A 20,088-nucleotide genomic window follows, 5' to 3' on the forward strand; every position below is an offset into this window, starting at 1 on the left:
GGTACTTGCTGCAAGCAGTTCCACTTTTCAACATCAGATGACGTCACGTTTTGCTTGCAGGTAAAATAATATTTATTTATTTTATGCGGGATGCGGGTTGTTCACTATCAATCGCATAAGAAGAATGGCATCGATAGTCTTCAAGGAGAAGGAAGTTCGTCCTTCCTGCTAGTGCTTCTCAGATTTCTCACGGTCCGCCATCTTGGATTGCAACGTCACGGCTGCCATCTTAGATGGGTGTGACTTTGACCTTTGACCGAAACCGCAGGAATGATCGCAAGCACACGGATTAACCATCAAAATATATATAAGAATTATCAGGAGCACACGGAGAAAACCATCATAATATTGGCAAGAATAATCAGGAGCACACGGAGAAAAACGACACATGTTTTCTTTGATATCATAAAATTACAGAAAAAAAATATTTAGAAATAAAAAAAATAATAAAAAAACTTAAAATAAATTCAAAAAATACATAAAATTCTGGCTTGTACTAGAACTCTATCTTTGCTCAGCAATGATAAGTTTACAAGCTAGCAGAATCTATTTATGTATTTTTTGTTTTTATTTTAAATTTTTTTATTAATTTTTTTTTATTTCTAAATATTTTTTTTCTGTAATTTTATGATATCAAAGAAAACATGTGTCGTTTTTCTCCGTGTGCTCCTGATTATTCTTGCCAATATTATGATGGTTTTCTCCGTGTGCTCCTGATAATTCTTATATATATTTTGATGGTTAATCCGTGTGCTTGCGATCATTCCTGCGGTTTCGGTCAAAGGTCAAAGTCACACCCATCTAAGATGGCAGCCGTGACGTTGCAATCCAAGATGGCGGACCGTGAGAAATCTGAGAAGCACTAGCAGGAAGGACGAACTTCCTTCTCCTTGAAGACTATCGATGCCATTCTTCTTATGCGATTGATAGTGAACAACCCGCATCCCGCATAAAATAAATAAATATTATTTTACCTGCAAGCAAAACGTGACGTCATCTGATGTTGAAAAGTGGAACTGCTTGCAGCAAGTACCTTTGCATGAAATAAATTAACTCTCACCACTGAATAGTGCTATTGTAGTCAGTTATAGACATAAAGTTTCGTAGCCATGCGGCCAATTAGTCATGCATTCTCGTAACCATGCGTTCTGGAAGCTTCGTAGTCCTATAGCCTCGCGATGACGTAACCTTGAAGACTTGCAATCGCATAGTCTCGTAACCTCATGGCTCGTAGTCTCGTAGTCATGATGTATTGGAGCCTCGTAGACTTGAAGCTACGTAAGCAAGTAGCTTTGTAATCTTATAACATAATGCTGATGGTGTAGATGTAGCAAAAGAGAAAATTCCATCGAAGACAGATGTGTCAATTGGAGCCTTGTAGACGAGTAGCTTCGTAGTCAAGAACTCATGCAGACTTGTATTCCTGTATTCACGCAGTCACGTAAACTCGTTTTCTAGAGGCTTCGTAGCTCTGTAGCCTCGCAGTCTCGTAAACATGAATATTCGTAGTCACGTAATCTCGTAACCTTATGGCTCGAAGTCGCGTAGTCCTGTATCCTCGCAGTCACGTAAACCTGTGTACTAGAGGCTTCGTAGCTCTGTAGCCTCGCAGTCTCGTAAACTTGAAGATTCGTAGTCACGTAGTCTCGTAACCTCATGGCTCGTAGTCGCGTAGCCTGGATGTCTTGGGACCTCGTAGAATTGTAGCCTCGCAGTCTCGTAACCATGCGTTCTAGAAGCTTCGTAGTCCTATAGCCTCGCGATCATGTAACCTAGAAGACTCGCAATCGCGTAGACTCGTAACCTCATTGATCGTAGTCTCGCAGTCATGATGCATTGGAGGCTTGTAGACTTGAAGCTACGTAAGCAAGAGGCCTTGTAATCTTATAACATAATGCTGATGGAGCAGTTGGAGCAAAAGAGAAAATTCCGTCGAAGACAGATGCGGTAACTGGAGTCATGTAGACGAGTACCTTCGTAGTCAAGTACTCTTGCAGACTTGTAGTTCTGTATCCTCGCAGTCATGTAAACCTGTGTACTAGAAACTTCGTAGCTCTGTAGCCTCGCAAGCCATGTATAACTCGTAACCAGCTAGATCATTTTAGACTCGTAGCCATGTGGTCTCATAGTCTCTTAGACTCGTAGAATTCTAGCCAAATATATATTTGGAGTTGGTGAGACAAAAGACAGTTGTTGGAGCCAATGACTGTAGGAGCCAATGACTGTAGGAGCCAATGACAGATGGAGTCACTAGACTGATGGAATCAATAGACTGATGGAATCAATGAATAATGGAGCCAATGAATATTGGAGCCAATGAATATTGGAGCCAATGACAAATGTGCGGCCTTTTTGATGATGGTGCTGCCTTTTCGTTGTCGGTGCTTCCAAATGCGCTGCCTTTTCGTTGTCGGTGCTTCCAAATGTGCTGCCTTTTCGTTGCCGGTGCTTCCAAATGTGCTGCCGTTTCGTTGTCGGTGCTTCCAAATGTGCTGCCTTTTCGTTGTCGGTGCTTCCAAATGTGCTGCCTTTTCGTTGTCGGTGCTTCCAAATGTGCTGCCTTTTCGTTGTCGGTGCTTCCAAATGTGCTGCCTTTTCGTTGTCGGTGCTTCCAAATGTGCTGCCTTTTCGTTGTCGGTGCTTCCAAATGTGCTGCCGTTTCGTTGTCGGTGCTTCCAAATGTGCTGCCGTTTCGTTGTCGGTGCTTCCAAATGTGCTGCCGTTTCGTTGTCGGTGCTTCCAAATGTGCTGCCGTTTCGTTGTCGGTGCTTCCAAATGTGCTGCCGTTTCGTTGTCGGTGCTTCCAAATGTGCTGCCGTTTCGTTGTCGGTGCTTCCAAATGTGCTGCCGTTTCGTTGTCGGTGCTTCCAAATGTGCTGCCGTTTCGTTGTCGGTGCTTCCAAATGTGCTGCCGTTTCGTTGTCGGTGCTTCCAAATGTGCTGCCGTTTCGTTGTCGGTGCTTCCAAATGTGCTGCCGTTTCGTTGTCGGTGCTTCCAAATGTGCTGCCGTTTCGTTGTCGGTGCTTCCAAATGTGCTGCCTTTTCGTTGTCGGTGCTTCCAAATGTGCTGCCGTTTCGTTGTCGGTGCTTCCAAATGTGCTGCCTTTTCGATGACGGTGCTTCCAAATGTGCTGCCTTTTCGTTGTCGGTGCTTCCAAATGTGCTGCCTTTTCGTTGTTGGTGCTTCCTTTTTTGTTGATTGCGCGTAGTACAAAATGTAGTGATTGAATATTTACTAGTTTATCACCTCTTGGTGTTACTAAAATATTTTACAAGGTTACTTGGTCCTTTAGAATGTATAAAAATGTCACGATGGATTACGAAGGTCATGTGGTCCTGAAATGACTAGCCTATACGTCTGATAATGACATGACTCGGTCTCATGGACTGAAGGCAATTGATCTATATGTGTGGCTTTGTACATGAACGGCTTATATGTTATTCAGATTATTGAAAAATTAGACTTTCATAATAGGCTAATCGGCACTGATTTAATTCGTTGGTCCGGTATATTGACTTGAGTTGATTTTCGTAGAGTGAATGATTAATAAACTCCGCGAAAGGTAATGGAAAACAGAACCTAACATTTATTTAATAATTAGTTACAACTGTCTCTGGTCAAAAATCGAACCGTGGACAGGGATCCATCGATTCGATTTGTAAGTTAATGAGTGATTTTTTTGATGAATTTTGGATTTTTTCCCGCTTTTCTAGCTACATTATTACATGATTTCAAGATGGCGTCCGAATTTCAAGATGGCGGGGGGGCACCTCGGTAATAAATGATTACTGCACTGTAGCAGGTTAAAATAAAATTAACCAGATGTAAATGTACTCTATAATATTAGTACACACACAAGATGACGTACTCCAGCAGTTGGTCGCTCCTGGTAGCATGTACTGAACATTAAATGTCGGGTCCATGATGGTCGACAAGGACAAAGTAAAATTTCAAGGTCAAAGTCAAATTTAAAGGTCAAGGTCAAATTTCAAGATGAAGGTCAAATTTCAAGGTCAAGGTCAAATTTCAAGGTCAAGGTCAAATTTCTAGGTCAAGGTCAAATTTCAAGGTCAAGGTCAAATTTCAAGGTCAAGGTCAAATTTCAAGGTCAAGGCCAAAGGCTAAGGTCAAGGTCAAATTTCAAGGTTATGGTAAATTTTCAAGGTCAAGGTCAAATTTCAAGGTCAATGTTCAATGTCAACAGTTGAGGACAAAAGTATGGTGACCAGATAATTATACTACATGGGATCGGCACACTCTAGCAGATGAAAAACAAGATGGTGGTCTCCAGCGGATATAGACAAGATGGCGGACATGATGTCATACCTGTTGATGATATATACCTTGGTACTGCTGGTGGTAGATCAGTCTAGGTAGCTTTCATGGAGGAAGGATCGACCGTTTACTCTCGTCGGGAATCGAACCAAGGACGTACATCGATATAATCAAACATTATGTTTATTGTCAATTTATTTAATAAATTTTGAACTTTTTCCCGCATCTCTAGCATAAAAATTACGGATTTTCAAGATGGCGGCCAAATGACAAGATGGTGGGTCCGTCTCGAACAGGTGGTGCTATTATTACTTTAAATTAAAAAAAATTACAAGTCCAAATATGCATGTTATTTTTATATATACCTTATTTAATCTTCGGTCTGGTAAATGTCTCGATGGCTGAGCGGTTAAAGGCGTATGTTTTCCAACCTAGAGATCAGAGCTGCGATGGTTCGAATCACAGCGTTTCCAATATATTTTTCATAAAAAATAAAATTTAAAATGTCGATAAGGTTCTTAATAACTATGGTAGGTAATGGAACATCGACCTTATGTGATGAGACAGAGCGACGCTGGCGCTCTCTAGGAACAAACGACAGAAACAAAGTCGACGGTATCCAAGATGGCGGCCTGCGGCGGAACAAAAAAATCAAGAGCGATGCTGGCGCTATCTAGGAACAAACAACAGAAACAAAATCGACGGTATCCAAGATGGCGGCCTCCAGTGGAACAGAAAAAAATCAAGAGCGACGCTGGCGCTATCTAGGAACAAACAACAGAAACAAAGTCGACGGTATCCGAGATGGCGGCCTGCAGCGGAACAGAAAAAAATCAATATGGCTACAGAGACGAACATTTCATCATGAGTGGGGCGCTCGATTTACAGATGGCGGATCCAAGATGGCCGCCGTGATCTACTTGTCCCGTTACCCTGTGTCCCGTTACGCGGTGTCCCGTTACGCTTATCCAATATGGCCGCCGTGACGTCACAATCCAAGATGGCGGACCGACAATCACAATCCACTACCTGCATCCTGTTTCAGTAGCCCCTATTACATACTACTTACAGTGTCTTCTTTTGACACACTTGGAATGCTATCTGAAAATACTTTCGCAAGTTGCCTGAAGGCACTGTCATTCTGGAGAAGATCCAATATTTTCCCCTTTATACCATAGATGTGTGATGTCGTGTCACATCCCATGAATGCATGACAGAAAAGAATATTACTACAAATTTCATCACCGAGCTTCAGCTTTAGCTCCTTAATGTGATATGTTTTCTTCTGCCTTTGTTCACTTTTTAAACACAAACAGTTATGTGATTGTGAGCCAAAATATTAGAGTAAAAGGACAAGTAAATCTGTGTCTGTTCCTATAACTATTGTCAATTGTTCTTTTGCACATTTAAAGCTTCTTGGACAATGTAAATATCTGCATCACCTGGTGCTTCGACAACAGGACATTTTCTTTGCGTACATGTATTGCTAATAACCTTAAAAATTGTCCTTTATTTCGCTCGTTCAAAAAAAAAACATATCTTTACGGAGTGATAGCTGCATTTCTCCTGTGAATTCAACTACAGGTGATGCATTACCTCTTGCTCTTCTAATATGTGCTGTGTCTTTAGTACTGTGAGTTTTCCCATATCCATCAAATACAGTAGTTGCTAATCCATAATTTTTCAAGATGAAACTCACGTATAGCTGAGCGATCTCGTTGTATGTTGCAGTATGGGACCAAGGTAACTGATGAAGTAAATATCCTCCGTCAATGACATATTTAATTTAATTTTATATATTTTATCGTTTGCAGAGTTATAACACATGGATACATAAAATCACTCAGTACAAGGGAATGGGAATTCAATCGTATAAATAGTAACTACATATACCAGGACAATAGTACATAAATTTTAAGCACATTTTGATAAAGGTCAATTATATAATGCAATTTTGTTGCCCTTAATTTAATTCACGATTTATTTTGAAGTACGGTGCACGGTTTCCGTTTTTTTTTCTTTCGATAAATTTTTTCCGGGACATTTCCTGGAAAACAAAAAAAAACAATTAAATGTTGATCTGTGTTAAATTCTCATATATTATGAAAAACATTGTTTACTTTATCTTTTTCCTAACCCATTATACTGTAAAGTGCACAATTTTCGATTTATTTCATTTTTAATATTTTTTCCGGGACTAATCCCGGAAAACGAAGCAGAATTTATAAGATGATTTTCTTGAACTTTGGATATGTTATGGAAAAGATAATGTTCTTTAATTTTTGTCTCTACAGGTTTTGTCGTCAGATGCACCGTTTTTGAGTTATTATTTTATTTCGCGTTTTTCCGGAACAAAACCCGGAAAAAAGTTACCAAAAGAAAGTGGATTTCGGTGGATTTTGGATATGTTATTCTACGAATTTTTCTGTGAATTTTGATGTAAAAAAAACTTTTCTTGCAATTTGTCCATGTTTTTTTCATATCTTTCCTGGACTATCATGGCGAGTAGCTTGAAAAGAATCTTCACTCGGTAGCAACCTACATTGTACAAGATTTTTAAGTCTGTTGATTCGTTCAATGGTTCGTTAATGCTGTTTGTGAGCTTTCGCATAATATAAAAAAGACGCAATTATCTGTTAGTCGGTACGCATGAAAAAAAAGCAAGACAAACGAATCGGTAAGTTAGGGCAACTTTATTTAAGTGCGAAACGGAAGAAAAGAAGAGCAACAGCTCTGATGGAGTACCAGAAACAAAGGTAAGATATAGCGATACCGATATTAATTTTTCTTTTATTAATGTAAAAGAACACCGGAGAATTCCAAACCCGGCTAAAAACTATTTTAAGAAACATATGTTACAAATTAGTTTGTACAATGCATTAAATTTTTTAGAAAAATCCGAAGAGTTGAAGAATATGGTGCAGCACAGTAACTGATCCCCAAACGGCTAACTTGACGGCTCATTTTTCTTTACCAAGATAAAGCAACGCAGAGAATGAAAATATGGTTCTGAATCCTGATGAGGAGTAAGTAGCCAGTGCTTTATACTACACAAACTGCGAACTGTATTTAACGATAACATTTAGAATTAGCATTTTATTACGTTCGGAGTCTAATGAAAGGCTTAAATTTTTCATATAAATAATTTTCAGTCCAGTAATTAACTTCTATGGATTTGTTTTTGGAAAATAATATATATACGCCTAGTGTTACGGACAGATTAAAGAAAAGTTAGATACTCGTTATTACTTTTGTATGTAAGTCATTGGAAGTTATTATGGCTTGACGACCATACATACGTCATCGATTATCAATTTCAATTAGTAATTTTAAAAAGTGAACTAATAGGGCATTAATCCAGTCCTAGAAAAGTCCATGTGATGTGAAAAATACTAGTGCTATTATAAAACAAGCCTAAAGATAATTAAATAAATCAGTATGGGCGAAGTTATGAGGGTGGGGGAATAATTGCGAGAATGGAAGGCAAGCTATTGATGACTCACTGTGTTCGGTTCCAAAAGACAGTTTCTTCATCCCCCACCTCATTTCCCTTGTTTGAGCGTGTCTCAGTTTACAAATGCGTTCGACTATCAACAAATTATTGTTACTTGTGGTAGCCGCTTGGCTGGAAAAATGCCAGGAATCCTTACTGCTGTATGTTGTAATATTCAACTGCGTCATTGGGTGATTTTCCATGTTTCCTTATAAAAAATATTGAGTGCGAAAAATTTTCCCCTTGTAGGCTTTCTAGTAAAGGACGATATACAATATGGCTCTCCTGCAAACAAAACATTCAGTAAATATATGATGACATAAATTATTATTGTTCCACGTAGGCATTTCTTGTTTTTGAATGTTACTTGTTTCTATGCAAGTTTGTACGTGCATGCATGTGTATGCCCGTATCTCGTGCTGTACCTACATTCTGGAATTAGACTTGTCATATTAGTGTACAATAAAACTCTCTTACATCATATCCCACACTTACTGATTAGTTTGCGAACAGTGGTAGTGTTTATAGGCAGGATTATAGAATTAACTGAATATGTCACTACCTTTAAAGAGAAATTCATCAACATTTTGAGCGGAACACACAACTATAAAATTGTACTCAAATATTAGAGCCAAAATAGGAAATTTCGTTACTTTTGGAATTTTGATACTCGACATGTCACAAATATATTTTGTTTTAATCTTTGCAGGACAGTCACCAAATCGTACGCCAAACTTCAGCCACCAATCCAACTGCTGGAAACGGAAGCCGGTGTTTTTCATTGGTCCACGGAAGTGTCTGACACCATCATCATAGAAAACAACATCGTTGAAAACTTAATAAAATGACGTATGAAATGAGCAGTATTCAACAGGAAAGAGAGGTATTTAGAACAAACATTTATCGCTGATTTAGAATTTTTGTAATAAAACGTTTGAACCTATTTGAAGCCAACAACAACCTGCTAGAACCTAGTAAGAGCCATAATATACTCTCATGACATACTTAATGTTCCATCAGTACAACATGGCAGGCAGGCCGAAGAAATAGTTATCAAACAGCTAGAAGACCAGGAAAAAATTAATATAAGTAAAGCTGGTCTTTTTATTGACCAAGAACACCCATTTCTTGCCGCAACATCCGATGTCCTTGTTGGCGAAGGCCGTCTCGTAGAAATTAAGTGTCCTGCTTCGGCATATGGAATGGACATAAATGAAGCCATGCGAGAAGGCAAAATAAAGTATTTGAAATATTCTGAAGAAAGTCCTACTGTCATTTCATTTAAAAAAGATCATGAATATTTCTATCAAGTCCAGAATCAGCTTCACATAACCAGAAGGGATATTTGCTAGTTAGGCATCTGTACTTCGAGCCAAAAGAAATTAAAAGTACCTATTGGAAATTTTCAGAGACGACACATTCTGGAAAGAAAAAATGGAGCCAAAACTCGTTTTATTTTACACACTATGCGTTCTTCCGGAATTAGTTGATCCTAGACACACAAGAAATATGGAAATTCTGGATCCACCGCACATAACAGAGGCTATCAGAAGCCATAAGATAAAATGCATGGGAAAACGAAGATAGTCCAAAACAAAACCGAATATTACACCCTGATTATTTTAAACGTGAACATTTTTCAAGCTTTTGCAGAACTTTCAAGAAAATGTTGGTCTTGGATAATCATTCAAACTAATTTTTATAGTGACCTGTTTGATTTATCAATCTAAGTCGCCTGCTCACTTAGCTTCATAAACTGTCACCTTTCATACTGGAAATTATTCTTGCTCATTGTTTCCATGAACCTTCATTTTTAGTATGCCAGCACCTACATGTGCATAAGAAAGTATAGGCCGTGTGGTCACGTTCAGTGCCTACCTATAGAATCATTACCGTAATTATTTTGGACATGTAAAAAAATAAAATGTCTTACCTATAATGTAAGTTTTAAAGCTGAGTTAATCTTTCCAGAATGGTTAAATGCTCAAGTGAGCAATGGTGCTTTAAAATTATAGAAGACATTGCTTGTTTAGCTGAATAAATACTGAGGTGGTCGTAACTGTTACTTAGTTTGAAGGAAATAATTCATTTGGCAGCCAATTGAGAAATTTGTAAAATTTGTAAATGAGAAACAAGAGAATTTCCTAAAAAGAGTGTTCGGTATGCATAAACTTCTTGTCTTGTAAGTCCTAACAAAAAGGAGAAACGAAATAAATTTCGTTAAATAATGTATAATAGCGACCATAAAAATATTTTGCTTCAGTGGTAAGCAAAATTAAATTCTGTGTTTTGTTGTTTTAAAAGTGTGTGTGCATTTAATCAAATAGTATAAATGCCTGTCTAGTTAAAAATATAAAGCTTATGTACATTTTTTGTGCGTCACAGGTAAAACCAATTTGTGTGTATTTCTACTAAACTTGTTTAAATAATCTGTTGTCGTTTACTGTATCGGATTTGTAAAATTATTTCTATTTAAGCATTTGTTTCTCTTAAGTACCTCTCTAAAGGCCATCTTCATACTTTTAAGATTGTTGGACTTTTCTGCAAACAGTTTTGAAAAAAAATTTGTGATGTAAAAATATTTGTGTTTGAAATGTCTATTATACCGTACAGTTTTTTTTTAATTTGTCTTTCTTGGAAGTAAATCGTGCGCACGTTGGTTTAATTTATAGTGCTCTTTTTAAATTTCTTTGTCTTTTATAACATAATGAACATTGTCTATTGGTGTGAAACAAAATGTATGAATTACATGTGAAATAAATACATGTTTTTTAATGTGTAATTATGTAACGATTTCTTGTATAGTGCCTTTTTCTACCACGTCCAAATAAAATATATGCTACCTGCATGATAACTCATTGCCATGACACAAGTGAAACAATTATAAAGGAGATTTTTCCATCTTATAAAGTCACAAACACTTTTTTTTTTAAATAATACATAAGATGTATGTATTTCGAAACGCTTTTACAACTATCATTGACAGATGCGAGTTATAAAAAATACATAACATCGATTCGGGAAATATATTTAACTTCGGCAAGATTTGTTTGCAGAATAAGGTAAGTTAATGTTTCTTGGAGGATATGTAACGTTTAATATCCACGTGACTTCGAAAATTACGATGTAATGTCACTTTTCCCATTTCATGTAAAAGTTTGTGTTTTTAGCAAAAACAAAGTAATGCATTTTATCTTTTTTTTTACTTATGAACTACTAAACACGCGTAAAAAATATGCTACCATTACGATAAACATACTTTTCGCGTTATTTGACATTTGAGTTGAATGAAACGTGTGTAGCCACTGTTAGCTCGCGCGGCGCTCCGCTCCTACGGGGAAGGCAGGCAGGCAGGTAGCAATGCTGTCGAGACATCCCGACCCGTACCGCGCCGTCATGAGGAGGGAATGACCACGGAGTGAGGGAGGGTAAACCGAGTCTATCCCCTCCACCGACATCATTTCGCCAGGACGCGCTCCTAGTAGGCCACTCCTCCGAGGCTAAACTCCGCCCAGGCTAGAGGTATTTTGTGCTGCTCGCGCCGGATTCTGAGTAGCCGCTTCCCTATATACCACTCTTAAGGGGGGGGGGGGGGGCTGCGAGAGAAACCCCGCGCCGGAAGCAGAGACCTACTGCTCGAGGCGCGGATGTGGCCTGTGACGTCACCTGCGCGACCCCAGCTTGCGACAACCATCCGTTGACCAGGCGCTCGGCTTGGAGGTTTAGCTGTTTTGGTTTCGCGGTATATTATGTACCGTGATATCATTTATGTTTATTTAGGCACGTGTAACCATGGAAATGAGAAACGTATCCCAGTCCCCCCCTTTCCTAACATTGCAGTGACTGGGTACTTCAGTTTTCCCTATTCTTTCGTTCCATCAGTATTCCATCCTCATATAATAAACCGGACACGTTTGTGATCATGGCTGTTCTGAATTAGTAGTTCTGCCGGATTATCAAAGGTTAATATATATTTCTAACGGGAATGCCAAAAAATAATAATGTACAGTGCTGTGATGTTTAAAACAAGTGTGCCATGCAGTGTGACAATGAACGCTGAGCCGGGCGCGCGCGCGTGTGTGTGGTGTCGCGCAGAGAACCTGGCGCCGGCGGAGCTGAAGAAGCTGCGCAACAAGCAGCGCAAGGCCAGGAGGAAGGCGGAGCTGGAGCGCCAGCAGGCGGCGCAGGCGCAGGAGAAGCGCGAGCAGCACAACAAGTCGCGGCAGCAGGGGGACGCGGAGCCCGACGCCCTGCAGCAGGACGAGCTGGTGCCCGAGAAGCTGGCCAGGGCCGAGGACCCCCTGGGGCAGGCCGTCAGGTTCCTGCAGCCCATGCAGACCCTCGCCGCGCAGAGGGTCCAGACGCACCTCATGGCCTTCGAGATATACTCCAGGAAGCGTGAGTAGCGTGCGTCTTTACAGGAGCGTGAATTTGGTTTTTCATGGGTTGGGAAAAATCCTCAAAACTACAGGGATGGCTTTAATCACCTAAATCCTTTCCTTTAGAGCTAAAACATTATCTAACTGCAAAAATTATACTCACTGGGTGTCCGTTAATCAATCTAGCTTACGAGAAAAGTTTCTAGCATAACAGACACCCCTCTCTTCAATGCGTACATCATATTCTTTATTTCTCTTTCTTAAAACAAGGTCATTCGTGTGTTACATGCCCACCAACAGCCGAGGGGCTTTAGTGGTGGGCATGACAAAAAATACAGACAAGGACAAAAAAAATGGTCACTGCAAGTTTTGAGGACGCTCCCCTTCCGTCAATACCAAGAGCAGGCGAGCGCTACCTGAGGGGGATCCACAACAGGCGGTGACAAAAAACCAAAGACTTTTTCAAGTCATTTCAGTCATACAGAGTACATTTTATTGACCTGAACCAAAAAAAGATTTAAAATCATGACTTTTAGTGACTTAGATGTTTTGTAACATTTTTTGAATACAAAATATTTGTAGGTGAGGTGGGAAGGGGGGGGGGGGGGTAATATTCATCCTTGAAATCCTAAAATAATCTATCATGTCCACCAACAAAAGGAAATAATTTATTTGTAAGCAAATAGCATGCAAGTTTTTTCTATATCCACACCCTTCCCCCTTTCCCAATTATGTAATTCTGCATGCGCTCCTAGCTGAATGTTTGGAATTTTGGAGATTTTTGGCCAAAATGTTCGTGAGACTTTGAATTTTAGCATTTGCGTGATGCTGTAGGAGAACGATGCAGGTAGGGGCCGGCAGCTGAGCAGGGAGGAGTGATGTTGCTGGCGTGTGCGTGCGCAGAGAGGCCCCTGCTGATGCTGCAGTCGATCAAGCGTGCGTACCGCCTGGCCCCGGACCACCCCCAGCTGCACTGCTGCCTCGTGCTGTTCTGCAAGGGCATGGCGCGGTGGCAGGGCAGCCTGGAGCCCCCTGTGGCCACGGTCATCCGCCAGGAGATGGAGCCCATCTCCGGGGGCCGGAGCGCCCACCAGCTGAACGAGCAGTTCCTAGCGGCCCACGCCCGCGACCTGGAGGCCCTCTTCCAAGGTGCTCACGCAGCCACATGGCGTACTGAATCCTTACTATCACTAGAGGCATCATGGATGTTCTGCCACACATTTCTATCGTTTACCTATTCTATGCCATTGCATGCTAATTTGAAAACTATTTTTTTGTACATTTTATTTTGGCTTGCAAAGGACAGTAAACATTGTTAACTTACAACTAGGCCTGTGTGAATATCAATTTTTTAGTTTTGAATATGAATATCAGATTATATACGTATATGAATATTAAATTTGAATAGTAAGAACTAAAATTAAAATCCCACTGGAAAAAAAAATTCGCATCATGTAAACAACTTCTGGAAAATTTAGACAAATAATACTGAACCTAACCTAACTTAACCAACCAACCATCCAACCAACCAACCAACCAACCTTCCTTTAATTTCAGTTCCTATTTGCGTATTTTACCCAACCTGGTACTCTTTATATTGATCCAGAAAATTTTTTGTGAACCACACATTACCCTGAAACCCATTGCAATCTATTTTATAAAAAAAGTTAATCTTTTTTTAAAAAAAAGCTTTATTCTCAAATTAGTGATTGAAAAAGCTAATATTAACAAATTAAAACCCTAGTTATTCATGAGTTTTCGTTATTAACAGTAGCCAGATAAATAATTTGTACTTTAGTTCAACAATATTATAAATATAATTTTTGGTAATTTCGTCTGGAATCTTTAAACCATTATTTACTTTTTTTACTTACATATTTTTGAGTTGCAGAATCTGTTTCTTTACAGATATATACAGCAAGTAAGCTGCTACTGTATTACATGGTGTTAGATTGATTGTAACTATAGATTTATATGATGTTGAAACTATAACGATTACTTCTTTTAATGCCCATCTCAATGGAGTGTCCGTGTTTTGTGGTGGTGTAGTCTATGGTGTTGACATTTGTTTATTTTTTCCCACTTCTGGTGCATTTGATGAAAAGAATATAAATAATATTTTGTTTTAATTAAAGTTTGAAATGACACAAATATGCCAGGTTTTGAATTGTCTACACAATTTTTTCCGTTACTGTTTAGCAAGACAATAGTGAGAAAAAAAAATTGTAATACTTGTTGCATGTTTAAAACGTTGCTTGTTCATATTTTTGATCATGATGTCCCATTAAAACTTCAAAAAAAAGCTATTTATATAGCACAAATGACCTTACTTCAGCAGTAAACATTGGTATATGACAAACTCAACAAGTATGCTATGTTAAGGATTCATAAACAAATATTTGTTGTTTCGAAGTGTTAGTTTTCGAGGTCAAATCGAATATGAATAGTTTAGAATAGTTTAGTGGCCTACTTACTACTCAATATGCTATAAACTTTGGCACAAAGGCTATTAAATGGCGAACTAAAATTCAAATAAACATAAAAAAAAATTTGGCATCCTTATTGTAGTGTAATCTGCCCAAAATTGTTTATTATTTTAGAAATAAAACATGTAGTTTCATTTAACATTAACTTTTGTAAGTTTATTACATAACTTAATAAGATGATACTTAAAAAAAGATGTATGTAGCACTGATATTTCATCAGTAATGAATATAGTATAGGCATATTCAGAAGGAAGCCAGCGAGCCAAATGTGATCCGACAAGCTACTAAGATTGGCTCGTGGACTAAATATTGTATTTACCCAAATAAATATCGCACAATCTTTTGTAAAATGTGTCTTGGAAAAGCATGGTGTATGGCTTATTCGAAACTTGACAATGCTGCATAGCACAAATTGGTTAACCTGCTGTTGCTTAAAGGACGATGGAAATGTGTCACATGGTTTGTGTGTGTTTCTGTGAGAAAGAAGTGCATTAATTATTGACTACTTTGTTGCGGTTGTGATCTACGTTGCTAAAAATACCCCAAAATAATTAAAAAGGATCAGGAAAAGGGAAATCTTGTTGCAAAAAAAAGTACTACGTTGTCATGAAAAGTCGTATAAGTAAGTGAAGGAAAAAAAATGTATTTGAGTGATGGTGTATTGCAGTAATGTTTTTATTTAAAAGGTGAGAATTTGTTGCATTTAATTTCGCAATTTAATTTTTTACATTCTTTGTAACATATGCTTGATTTTGGTCATTTTTGGCCGGGATGTAAATAGCGCTTCACTGCAGTAAACAAAACAGCTGTGGTCGGTAGTTATTTTCATTTTTCCTTGTATCACAGTAAACAAATTATCATTCACTGTTAATTCCTAAATAAAATAATTACTATAGATTTAACTGGAATTTGTGCAGGAATAGAGAGTCCTTGAAACTATAACCCGCAGATGTCAAAACTGGTATCAAGAATGCTATTTAGGTGTACAGAAAACTTTTAATTGCAATTATATTATATAACTTTGAATAATTACTTAAATCCTGAAAATACATTTTATAGAAGCTTAAAGTATAGTCACAAATTCTGTTTTAAAAAGTTTGGCAGAAGGCTTATTTAAAGTCACTGATTATTCTGGTAAATACGATACTTAGTGTTTCAAAAATTTATAGATTTTTCTAGTAAAAATGTGGAAGTATTGCACAGAAGTAGTGCCGTGATTGTAAATGATTCTGGTGTTTGTCTTCAAGCTAGATCCAGGCTTTTTTTAGACTTGATGTCAGAGAAACTACTTATTTCTTGAATTTACGTGATGTGTTTTATTTTTTAACAACCTTAAGTTTACCAATAATATTCTGTACATGTAAGCTAATAGTGTGGCCCACTGAGCTTTAATGGTATTACAAATGGCTCACTGTATAAACTAATTGAATAGGTCGACCTGCAGTAGCTGTATTTACACAAAGCATGTGGTTGGTTCATTTACAAGACCATAAATATTTTATGCTTAGTTATGAGGCATCTGATGTTAGTGACACAATTTTTATTTTCAACTAAAATTAAATAATATAAAGAAATTGTGCTCGTGCTCGCAGAAATTTTTTTTATATCTCAATTTTAATAAATTGAAGCGTATGTGCCAAGTAGGTGTCTTGACTGTCATCACTCAAAAAAATCTTTTATATATATTACAGATTTGGAGCACTACGATGCAATGTAACTTAAAAGCCTACCTATCTCTGAAACAACTTAAGTCTGTGTATTTCTTTTGTGAGGGCGTTGTGTATTTCCTGTTGTAACATTTTTCATGTGTTTTAGGTGCTCGAATGATGTACCATCTTGATCCGCTTAGACAAGAGGAAGCTATTAAGCTAGCTACTAAATTGGATAAAGATATCCAGAATGTTAACTTAAAGGTTAGTTGAAACAGTAGCATGGAAGCTAGTCAGTATTTCATGAACGTGAAAGTCTAACAAAATAATTTATTCATCTATGTTTATTGAAGTGGAACAATTAATTGGCATATTTAAAATGAAATATTAACTGCTCATGGTGATATTTATTTGCAAAGCTTTTCTCTTGTGGGCTTCATATGAATAATTTGTTGATGATACAGGTACACTAGAATCATGCTGTAATGATAGGTAAATTGAAACATTTCTCGTGCACAAGTGCGATATAATATATTTTAGTATAATGTATTTTATATATTATATGTTAATAGTTTTGATGTATGTGCTATGGTTGCAGACATGCACCAAAGTGCTGACTTCGCTGAAGAACGGTGAGTTTGGTTCTTGCCCAACTCAGATTGCAGAGTACAAAGAGAGCTGTCACACCCGGTTCCCCTACGCTCAAGTCTTCCGGCCGTCTTTGTCCTGCCATGCCCTCAGCGAGAGCAATCACGTGTCGGAAGGGCAGGAGAACTCCGTCAGCAACTGATGTTGGCCTTGGCGTACTAGGTGCTACCATCGTTGCGTCCCTCAACAGAACTCTCTAAGTATGCTGCCGCCCTGCCCTGGCAGTGTGGGTCTTGCGTGAACAGAACTGAAGTTTCAGCTCATTATTAGATACAAAGTGCTGTTTGAAGTGCAGACAAAGATAAATATATCAGTTGAGAGACTTTTGTTTTTATAGGAAATGAATTGTTGGACACTTGCGAACACTTGATTGTTAATCCTGTGAACGTTATCAGTATCCTTCTTAGTAAGTGCAGATACCGTAACTTCACTTCGTAGGATTCCAATGGGAGCTGCACCCGACAACATGCATCATTGAAATAATTTAACTCAATAAGGGTGCGTTGGTCTTGATATTGGCGAGTATGGTATGTAGTTGCCATCCTGAATCTTGGGCATGTATGCTGCTCACATGCCTACATAACTTTTATTACATGATTGTATAAAGCTAGTGTTTTTGTTTCAGGTAAATAAAAATTCAAGTGTAATGTTACAGTTGTTTGTTATGTGTGTGCAGAGTATCTTTTTTCAAGAGAAATATATGTTTTTTAATATTTTTTATCTGAAACAAGACATATTCTTGTTATGTGCATTAATTTTGTGATATTTTAAAAGTAAGTCTACTGATCATAATTATTTAAATTCCGTATAGTTGTCACAAAAAAATATATATGATTTTGCTTGTACTGTTGGAGGGACATATAACTGGGTAGCATTTGCTTTCTAATGGAATCCAGAAGTACAGAAGTCTAGAAGCCTGTCTCTCAAGACTGGAACTTCATCCTCTGCATACAGCGTGGAGTTGATTGCCCCCCTGGAAGATGTACATAGTGTTCATTTCTACATGCCGTTCATTTTGTACTTCTCCTTGCTTTCATGTCCCTTGTCCTAGCAGTTTGCCAACAAACATTCTGCCTCCAAAGCACCAGGTCTGTATCATAGTGTGTGATAAGTTGGGGGGGGAAAAAATGTTTAAGAGTGTGACGCTTGTGTTGCAAAAGTTCCACTTGATTGCTCCCTAATTTTGTACAGGCATGAAGATGTGTGAAAAGTAACCAGTAGAAGTTATAATATAGTTTGATTTAATGCCTCTTGTTATTTATTTGATTCAGTTGTAAGTGTAATTTTATGAATTATAAATATTGGAACCGTTGCTGCCATTACATTCATCGCAGTGGTGTTTTTCTGTACCTACATTTGTTAGTAATTTTTTTATTGATTGTACAGTGTACTTTATTTCTTATTCCTAAATAATTGCATTGATAGAACTGATAGGTCTAAAATAAGTTTGTTCAAAAAGTATACAAAGATTTAAGCAACATTTCTGCATTAAAAAAATTCACATATCAAAATTTTTTTTAAATTATATCCATTATGATTTTATTTGTTGCAAGTGTGTTTGCATTTCGTTGATGCCTGCCAATCAGTTCGTGAACATGAATAAATTATAATGTGGTAAAATTAAATGTTGTTTTAATTCTTGGCTATTTATAATTTATGAAAGTGACTTGCCTGAAAATCAAGCAAATTGCCGCACAGTGTGAAACATACAGTGTTCTGATTTTATTGCATACACATGTCCATGTGCCAATATTGTTAACAAACTATATTCCTGACCTTAAGTAAATCCATGCACACAAATTAAAGCACACATTTTTCAGCAGTTGAAACTCAAAACTAATAAGAGTGGCATAAAAACATATACAAGTGCAATAGAAAATAAGCATTTCATTAAGAATTTCTTACATTCACAAATATTCATATTTCACTACTCTCACAAAACAGTAGCATAACAAATTGGGTCAACTATTGAAAACATGGACATGTAAAAAAAAAAAAAAAATCTTTAATTTGTTTCATATCACATATCGGGAGAAAAACTAAACGATGTTGTTTATGATCATTGACTACATCAACAAACATAACACTTTATGCTTCATACAAATATGAACACGTTAGTTGAAAATGTATAAATTGATAGTCACAATTGATCTACCACATGTTCTCGTAGTACTAGCAGCATACCTGCCACATTAATATGTAGCATTACAGATGTTGCAAATTGTGACTTATAAACAAGATTATCAAATGTAAACGTTAATTAAAAATGACAAAATTAAGTGGAAAATTTACTGTAAATGTGTATGCAATATTGCAGATATTGGTGTAAGGCCATCATAAATAACTTGAAAAAAGCATAACTAGAGTTGAAAGTGTAAATATGGGATCATTTTGTCATATTTTGCATAAATAATTTTTTTTATTGTGTTGTACAATTAAGTGAATATAGTCTCATTAATTTTTTTTATATACATTTGGTGAAAATTACTGACTGTATTTATTTATTTTCTCAGGATTTTTGGCCTACATAATAAAAATTATACATTATTCTACCTTTTTTAAAATAATAGAGTAATTCTTTTAAATTTGTGGACTTCAAATGATTCCTGATCCTGTTCCCATAGGAATTTTTCTAAACCAAAATTTCCCATCTTGCACAACTCGTAATACCTCTATAAATAATACATAATTATGTGTATGTAGGTGTGAATATATGCATGTGTGTGTGTGTGAATGTCAGTGGTCCATAATGACATCAGAAAAATAAAAGTTAAAAATACTTATCTCCACATTTTTGCCCTTGTTCAGCTATGCAAAGTGAATTACCTAACCAATATTTAGATTAGTTGGAGAAAGTTTAAGGGGGGTCTATTGCAACTGATTAATATAGGAAGAAAATATTTATTTTAGTTAGGCATTAATTATTATGAAGATTATAATGGGGAAACGTGCTAGAATAAAGCAGCCTTACAAATAAATTCTCCGCATAAATAATAAGAATCCAGAGGAATTAGAAATAATAAATGATAACTTGTTTCCATCTGTGGTGATATATTTGGAAACTTCTTTTCAAAGAAAACATTTGAGGGTCAATTTTTTTTTTGATACAGTATTTAATAATGCATCCATGTAGTGGTTTTAAATGAGTGAATTCTA

At 37.2% G+C, this 20,088-nt stretch overlaps 1 protein-coding gene across 1 annotated transcript in view; it reads left to right on the forward strand.

Moving 5' to 3' along the window:
• Nucleotides 1-18,557, forward strand: part of LOC134533973 (N-alpha-acetyltransferase 15, NatA auxiliary subunit) — a 133,969-nt gene extending 115,412 nt beyond the window's left edge. Inside the window, exons 12-15 of the mRNA XM_063371832.1 lie at nt 11,866-12,168; nt 13,053-13,298; nt 16,451-16,548; nt 16,883-18,557. Of these exons, the coding sequence (XP_063227902.1) occupies nt 11,866-12,168; nt 13,053-13,298; nt 16,451-16,548; nt 16,883-17,074 (839 nt within the window). The 3' untranslated portion in view covers nt 17,075-18,557. The remainder of the gene's footprint in view (nt 1-11,865; nt 12,169-13,052; nt 13,299-16,450; nt 16,549-16,882) is intronic.
• The last annotated feature ends 1,531 nt before the right edge of the window (nt 18,558-20,088 follow it).

This window comes from Bacillus rossius, chromosome 7, assembly GCF_032445375.1.
Source record: "Bacillus rossius redtenbacheri isolate Brsri chromosome 7, Brsri_v3, whole genome shotgun sequence".
Taxonomy (NCBI): domain Eukaryota; kingdom Metazoa; phylum Arthropoda; class Insecta; order Phasmatodea; family Bacillidae; genus Bacillus; species Bacillus rossius.